The sequence below is a fragment of the Sinohyriopsis cumingii genome, chromosome 15, assembly GCF_028554795.1.
Source record: "Sinohyriopsis cumingii isolate HCF-2022 chromosome 15, ASM2855479v2, whole genome shotgun sequence".
Lineage (NCBI taxonomy): Eukaryota > Metazoa > Mollusca > Bivalvia > Unionida > Unionidae > Sinohyriopsis > Sinohyriopsis cumingii.
Window position 1 is genome coordinate 16783938 of NC_142975.1, and position 9300 is coordinate 16793237.

At 35.6% G+C, this 9300-nt stretch overlaps 1 protein-coding gene across 1 annotated transcript; it reads right to left on the reverse strand.

Moving 5' to 3' along the window:
* Nucleotides 1-1300: 1300 nt before the first annotated feature.
* LOC149781328 (uncharacterized) lies at nt 1301-8063 on the reverse strand. Its single transcript, XM_089935424.1, has one exon. It carries the CDS (start codon nt 7839-7841, stop codon nt 5943-5945), a length of 1899 nt encoding a protein of 632 aa, XP_089791550.1. The 5' UTR covers nt 7842-8063; the 3' UTR covers nt 1301-5942.
* Between the last annotated feature and the right edge of the window lie 1237 nt (nt 8064-9300).

Genomic DNA, 9300 nt, shown 5'->3' on the forward strand with positions numbered 1-9300 from the left:
CGGCTAATATATGATGTGTATTCCAGCGATTGAATTCAATTTATTTATTACATCTCTGACACGCAGTTGTCAGTCATATCCTGAAATTCGCGTATTAGCGCAGTCGCGTCTATTGAACTGTGCCCAATCGTCGAGTGTTGCACCGATCGATCGATTGAGACAAACAGAGTGGGTGCACATTTTGTATAGTCATATTGCAAGTGAGCTCGCTGCATTCTTTGTTGCAAATGGTGTTATAAAATAACTAGTATTATATCAAGAATGAAGAGGCCTACCGTTATTTACAAATTTCATATAATTCACTATGTCTACGAACATTGCAAGAGAAATTAAGAAATGACACGTTCCATCACTGACTAATCCTCTGACCGAGTTTGGAAATTCAATTCAATATCTTAGATCGAAAGCCGTGTAAAATAATCAGACAGATAAAAGAAACATGGCCCTTGATGCATGTTATTTTGGTATCTTTCAAACAAATACTAACTTTCTTGTTTCTAAATTTCTTTTAATTTCATCTGTCACTGAAATTTGCAAGATTTGTCTGACAAATAAAAAGTTTATCTTGTGTGGATTTTGCACCGATTATCTTTAAATCTAGAATTGACTTATCGCTTGTAAATAAATAATATTTAAAAAAAAACGTAGAATGTGCATGCATACATATTTACTTTAATTAAAGACAGACTCTTGACCGCTCCGATAGCTTAGTGGTAGAGCGTTCGCCTCGGATGCGGGAGGTCGCGGGTTCGAACCCCCGGCAGTCATACCAAAGCCTGGTATTACTGCAGACATCGTAGCGATATGGCTGAAACATTGTTAAAGCTACGTTAAATATCTGAAACACACACACACACACACACACACACACAGAGAGTTTTAATAAATATAGATTAGAAAAAGATAGCAAATGCAAAAGGCGGTTAATTTAGTTTGTTAAGCTTTATCTCGATAGTCCTGAAATAATCACATGGAATCCCAAATATGAAGCGACAGAGGTAGGTGAATGGTATTTTATTTATCCAGAAGTGGATGAAGGGGATACTTGGAGGGAGAGGAATTAGATCGATATGTATGCATTGTAGGTTTCGGAACCTGTTAACACGATTTAGACTTTGCAAAGTGCTTGTTGTCATAAACATCTTAGTACTAAAACCTTCTAATAAAGACATAAAACAACACTTTGAAATTTACCCTCCACTGGGGATACGTATTTAAAGCATATTACGAATGAAGACTATAGGCCAAATTTTTCCATTTTCTTATCTGGTATATATGTATATAATAATGGTGAAGCAGGTAAGAAATATAATTTTAATTTCATATAAAACACAAATTTTTAAATTCTAAAGGTCTTCAAATAAAATTTTATGCAGAAGACAAGTTTCAAATATCTTGAAATATTTTAAATAAAACCGGACAAAATGGACATTTCTGTGCCAGAAGTGATGTGAAAGTAGATACGGGTGAAAAGTGAAAATATTTAGTCCTTCAACAGAAATATATATATATATATATATATATATATATATATATATATATATATATATATATATATATATATATATATATATATATATATATTACTGAATGGATCAATTGAGTTGGAAAAGATTACATCAAATTCATTCTTTACAAACATTCAACAAAACGTTTTCGAATTGTTATTGGACATTCACTTTGTGTAGATTATATAGGCAACTGGGAACGTCATATAGGCCGTTGAAATTTTGGTTAATGAAAATATTGTTTAAAAAAAGAGATTTACAGAATATAAGACACAAAACGGAACATGAAGCTAAATAATACTAAAAGCAAATTCCAATGCCACTTGAAACATATTTACACATTTTTATCAAGCGTTTGTAACAAGCATTTCGACTGGCCAACATATGTTATAGCTTTTGTAACAAACATTTAGACTGGTTAGCATCTATTATAGCCTTTGTAACAAACATTTAGACTGGTTAGCATCTATTATAGCCTTTGTAACAAACAGTTAGACTGGTTAGCATCTATTATAGCCTTTGTAACAAACAGTTAGACTGATTAGCATATATTATAGCTTTTGTAACAAACAGTTAGACTGATTAGCATATATTATAGCCTTTGTAACAAACATTTAGACTGGTTAGCATATATTATAGCTTTTGTAACAAACATTTAGACTGGTTAGCATCTATTATAGCCTTTGTAACAAACATTTAGACTGATTAGCATCTATTATAGCTTTTGTAACAAACATTTAGACTGGTTAGCATCTATTATAGCCTTTGTAACAAACATTTAGACTGATTAACATCGTACTGTATTATGTGAATCAGGAAACTAGAAATTATTAGAAAATAAACTATGCATATCTTGTTCTCGCAGAGGGAACGAGACTATTACGCCTCTTCACCTACGGTTGTATCATGAATTTAATATAAATGTATTCCAGCAAGACATTTCCTCACTTAAAATAACAATTTCTGTCAAAAGCAACTCCCCGTCGTTTCATTCATATATACTTTTTTTGCAGAATCAAAACAATAGCTATATAGTCATAACAGACGTACATGGTCTTACATTCCATACACACCCAGAACGTCTTCAGCCGTTTCTTTCACATGCTGGAGAAAAACATTGGATTTATGTAGTGTCCACTATTTACGGTTATTTTGTCTACATCATAATAATCTCGCTAACAACGTAATGATTCGATGCGGTGTCTTTACTAATAGCAAAGTAAGCAATAGCTGAAGCTATGGAAACGGAATTTCTCCCGATCTTTTTCTTTCTTTTTTTAAGATTCCAGGAATGACAATATTACTTTACAAGAGCAGGTACACGTATTTCGTTACTGGTTGAAATATTATTTCAATATTAGTTCAATGTTTATCTTTCATTTAGAAGACTTTTTCTTCGTATGTATCCGAATGTTCGTCTGCCAAAACACGTACCAACTGGGGAAGTATCCCTACAGTTCCTTCAGAGTCTCTTTTCGGAGCGTAGGTTATTCGACTTGTAAAGGAAAAAGACGAATAATCTTCCGAATGACTCCACACAATGACGAAAACTACGCCTAACGCGTTAAACATAGGATTAGAGAGCGTCACTGTATCGGCTATGACCATGTCTGCCCAAAAGGATCTGGGCCATAACAGGAGATCAGTAGAGAGCTCAGAGGCTGCATGTCTTACGAGAAACTAGGACGGTATTCCGTACTCCGTTAGTGTTCAAGCTTCCGTATCAAAAAGTATAAAAATCTAGATAATTCATGATTCACCACAATCATTTCGTCACGCATTTATGTATCTCTGCCACTTTTTAGCATTAAATTCTAATTGATCGGCTATAAAAAAGGATTCTGCGTTTTTTATTTTACTTTATAACAGAGAGAGCTGTGCAATGACATAAATAATAACAATTTTGAAAAATATAAACTTTATGTCTCTTCTCGTGAACGTTAGATAAAATGGCAAAATGCGTTTGACCCAATAACCGAAAAATCAGATCAATTGTGATGCAGACTTGTTGGAGCATCGATATAATTTGTCAATTGACTGAAATTTCGCGCATTAAACATTATAGACATGATTCCGTTGTTTGCGAAAAATAGCGATAAATAAATTAAAAAAAAAAAAGACAAACTGATGTAGGTAGGTCATGACTTTTCAGCCCAATTTCCACTACCAACCCCTCCAGTTATGGCCTAATTCCATACGAGTGTGTCCAGTTTGGAAACAGACTCAGTTAGTTCATAATAAAAGAAATTAACTATTTATATATTAATGTGCCCTTCTTTTGTGCTTTGATACAATTTGCAAACAAATGATTACAATGTAGTTCTGCTATTTCTTTTATTTATTTTAGATTCATTATTATTTTTATGATTATTTGTAATTATAGGAAGCGAGCGTCATATTTTACAGAAATCATGACGCCAAGAAAGCTTGAAAATAGATTATACAGAAATCATGACGCCAAGAAAGCTTGAAAATAGATTAAACATTTACATGAACAGCATTCGCTTTGCTACGGCCGTTGACGCAGTGTCTGGTAATTTTGAAAGCTTTATAACGTCATGAATACTGTTAATTATGAAACTAAGATTTATTTATTTATTTATTTATTTATTTATTTATTACAGCATATTTAAACTATTCTGATACTTTTTCAAGTTAGGAAAACCGCATAGGAACTTATCATACAAACTTTAAACCTATTCATACTGTATGAAAAGCAATCATATCATATCAGAGAGCAACATACCTATCCGACCTCACCCATGTGTACACAACAGCAATATACTTATGCTCCTCTTCTGACAATCGTATACTCATTATTCCCACTATGAAAACAAAGTCATATGGACAGCGTTCTTTTGCATACCAGGGCCCAGCAACGTGGAATGAATTGCCCACTGAACTTAGACACAAAGACACAGTGATCACATTCAAGAGTGCTCTCAAAACTCACTATTTTCGACTGCAAGAACAAACTTACAGAACTAATAATGTTTCCTACCTTAAATATTCTCAGCATGTTTTTCCTTCTATGTTTTCTAATTTCATGGTGTTTATGTTTGTAATCATATCATTATATATGCTTTTTATCTTATATGTGTTGTCTAATGTTGTAAAGCGCTTAGAGCTTCTAAAGATTAGGCGCTATACAAAGTCCTCATTTTATTATTATTATTATTATTATTATCATTATTATTATTATTATTATTATTATTATTATTATTATTATATCTGTAAGACATTTGCTGTAATGCAAATAAATTATTGTACGGTGATAAAACAATTACATTTTTAAGAAACAAAATCAAAAGTGAGACATGGTTCGAACGCATTTGTAAGTGAACGCGTTATATTATGATAACAAACAATTTTACAAGGCAGTTTCTAAGAAGTTGAGGTGAGGGGTCTATTTGACAGCTATTTTAAAAAATCATTCAATACAAAATCTTCGGATGGGAAGAATTCCTTCGCTTAAAGAACAAATAGGACGTGGAAAACATAATTATTCGTTCCCTAAACCAAATAAGAATGATGCATTATAAATTGTCGCACAAACGCAGCTTTAAGATAAACATATTCTTCCTAACAAATACATAAATAAGTAAATAAATGGAAACCTCCTGAAACTTTAGTGACGATTCGACAAATAGTATAGACCCTTATGAGAATCTTGCGTAGAATCACTCAGTTCTTGTCTGAGGATACAAAAGAAATCGATAACTAATGCCTGATATTACAAAAGCAATCGATAACTAATTCCCATATTACAAAAGCAATCGATAACTAATGCCTGATATTACAAAGGCAATCGATAACTAATGCCCAATCTAAATGAAGAAATTTCACAATAGTATAAACATGTTTCGTCAAAAGACGACTCTGTTTACAGTACGATTCGGCAGGAATAAAGAAAATACATTAAATTTCTTACCACTAAAAAATGTTACCTTTCTGGTAAAGTTTCTAAGATATTAAAGGAAGCTAGAAAATATGCGAACCTTTATTTCTCTTCCAAGACAGTCATCAAATTATTTATAAATTTACGAATACCCGTCACTATCGACAAAGGGGGCCCCAAGTGGCCGAGTGGTCTACAGCGCTCACCGTTCCGGGTCACTGCCATCTCACCTCTGTCTGCGTGGGTTCGAGTCTCAGGCTCGGCTAAAGTGTGTACGTGAGAAAGCTTGGGTCGCTGGTTCTTCCCGGGGTTATCCACTCTTCCTTTTCCACCAGTTATACTGGCCGCCATGTATAGCCTATCTTATGCTGAAAAATAGCGTTAAACCCTACAACAACAATAAAAACACTATCGACAACCAGTTTGAGAAAGTAACAATAATTTTAAATGTTGAGAATTAAGCACTTTGTGTCCAAATTTGTAAGCATCGAATGGAAAGTCTATGCCGGAAAAAGCGAAACTAAACCATTTTGCCCCTATACCTCCATGTCCGATAATATATCTATTGCATAATCAGGACTTTGGGTATTATAGATCGAAATGCACTGGCGAAAAAAGATAAAAGTAGTCCCATATAGTTCCTTCCACTTATCGAGTAAAATATGGTCTGCCGGTAGCCCATTGACGGTCACGTGATCAACTTTGGATCGTCCATCTTCAACCCATGTAGATCGGAATATTGCAAACGGTTTGAAATTATCAACAAATGAAACGTTTGTGACTGTCACATTCGTCTGCTCCACACTTGAAAAGAGGTGGATTATCGCAGATCCTCCATCCTGGTAGTAGGCGTAAATTAAATGTGCCTGCGGATGAATCACGAGCTTTCTGATAGGAGCGTGAGGTCGAAAGTGGTGAGGATCTGCTTGTCCAATTACAATGTCGTTTCCGAAGGCAACGTACGTGCTCAAGCCATGGGGAACAATTGGTATAATTCTTGCACTACCGTCTTGATAAAGAACAAATGTTTGATCCATATCTCCATTTGGGGACCAGACCCTTTTCTCAATGAAACGGATGTAATGAGCATATCCTTGAAAAATCTCCCCTTCTAGTGTGTCCACATAGACGGTCATATTTTGCTCAATACCCGATTCAATGACGGGGTCTCTCCACCAGAAATCGAATTCCACCTTCTGAATCTTTACCTGGTTGTTGTCGTAGATGTCCGTCACAATTTGATCTCTCTCCGGTCGGCGCCGTAAATACAGCTCGCTGAATGTCGTGCCGCTGGGAACCTCAATATAAATTTGGTTCAGTTTCTCTTTCCCAGGTTCTTTCTGGGCCCAAGTGAAGTCTGGGAGTTCCCATAAGTAGGTGTATGTCACATTGTTTAATATGGCGGGATTTAGATCGACAACATGTATGGAATCATTTTGCATAACGCCATAGTGTGGTACGGCAATGACTTCGTTTTGGCCCTTTGCAAGCCTTATCATCAAATGACTTCCGATGTGAGCATCAGTCTTTCCAAAATGCATTCCTTCCAAGTCAAATTCAATTTTGATTATGCAGTTCAATGACTTAGACACAGAATTATGGAATGAAAGAAAACTGGTTCTATGTTTCCGGCTTGCTGCATTCGGTGAACATTCAACAGTCAAATACTGCCAATGAAAATCTGAATATTCGGGACAACCGTCGAAGTCTGCCGTTTTATAGTGCCAAAAGGTTCGATACTTTGGTGGCATGGCCGTGATCCTAAATTGACGCAAGTTTTCGTGATAAACTGGGATCTTGATGTTGTCTTCTTCTGCACATTCTGTCTTTATGGACATCTGAACAATCTTGGCAGACGGCACGTCATTTCTGTCTCGATGTCTCTCACGGTAAGTAATATCTTCATTGCACAGGGTCTTCCAGCAATGGATGTAATGATCAGTCATATCGTCGTCATCGACCTCTAATTGTACAGCGTCAACTTCAATGCCATAGGGGTCGGTTCGAGTAGTTCTGTCTAGAGGCAAAATGTACAACTGGAGACGGTGGGGTCCTCCGGAAACCAGGAGAGGCTCGCCAACCTGCCCTGTCCTGCTTATTACATTCCAAAGTTCTCCTCTATTTGATTTGTTGTGTGATGTAGCGTAACCAATGGGCGTCCCGTCTATCGACAAACTGAAAACGTTCTCCGGCCCATCGTTAGTGTAGAGTATATTCTTTACTGTGACGAGAGTGGTCCTCCGAATGCAGAAAGGAATCGCCATGACATCATTTTCTTGCATAGGTATCGTTTTGACCTGCGATGCTGCTTGCCGGTAGATAAATGAAGTCCAGTAACTCTCTGCTTCCAGCTTGAACACTTTCTTTCCAAGTGTCGCCTCACTCCAAGGAAGAATTGTTGTGAGCGGTATCCACATAATACATAAAGACATCATCTTCAATATTTATTGTATTTCAGACAACTTCCGAAGTTTCCTAAGCACCTCCAAAGTGCAGTAAAGAGGATGTACAAAACTTTCAAAACCCTACGATGAAGATATCACAACAAAATACGTAGGCTGTTTCTGTGCCACGAGGCATATAGTATCGACATATATATTTCAGGTTATGCTTGAACTTGCTTCGAAAGCGCGAGTTTAATGTAATGCTCTGTCTACAATCATATGTCATTCGACTTATATATCTATCCTCGGTAAGTAATCAATTATATAAAGAATGATGATGATGCTAGAACCTTTTACACCAAACGAGGTATTTAACTTGAACGGAGATCAATAAAACCACGTCGCCTGCACGCTTGGATGGCCTAGCACTATAAAACGTAACGGCTCCTGATCTTAAACAACAATATTTTGACCAATCAGAACTGCACTTTGGTTCATTTCTGATAAGATCGTATAGATTTGGAGTAAAATCTATTACTGTAAATTTTTTGTGAAGTTTAATGACAGACGAGCCAAAAGAGGATGAAGACACTCCGCCTATTGTGGCTAAGCATGCTTTGAAGTAGTACGTTACTCCTCATGTGCAAACCAGTCAATAAAATTCAAACGAAACAAGAGGCGGGTCTATATGTGAGTATCCAAGCAGTTTAAAGAATAGCTGACATTTGCACGTGCCATCAAAGAAAACTAATCTATATCAACCAGGAACAATAAGGATCGAAACTGCAACAGCACAGTGAATAGAACAGGTTCAGAACTATCCCTTCTGTAAAACTTAACATTAACCGCTACTGAAAGAAAGCACAGACTTTTGTAAATATTTCACAAAAGCAATTAAAATTCAGTCCTTCTGCATCGAACTATAATCAAATGAGCAGTTTGGTGGAAACATAATCAAAATTATTTATTTCGCTGTCATTCGAAATTCTGAACTTAGTCATCAATTCTTTCTTAGTCGTTACCGTAATTTAAATATATTTGCAAAATACCGTTTGTGTAATTAACCTTAATGATTATTTCTTGAATATCTTATTTTGTATTGTGTAGGGCATTCAAACGTGAATACCAGGGTAAGAAACATCTGCATTTTGTATTGTGTAGGGCATTCAAAAGTGAATATCAGGGTAAAACAACATCTGCAGTTTAAGGCTTAAACAAGAAATAAGGTTTTTATTTTGCTCCGTTACCCAAGAACAACCTTTTGTATCTGTGTCTTTCCAAGCGAATTGAATAACAATACTACTACCTCTCTCTTTTGTTATAACTTCACGGTTGTTTTATCTAAGGGAGCGCAAGAAAAGCTATTTATTTCAAGACGTTTAAAGCAGACCTTTCCTGGAAAATATCACATTCATATTTTTCTTTCGTCATTTGATCTACGAAGAACGACTCATTAAAACTTAATTGAACTCAAATGTCATGTGTTATATTGAAAAAAGAAACATAAATT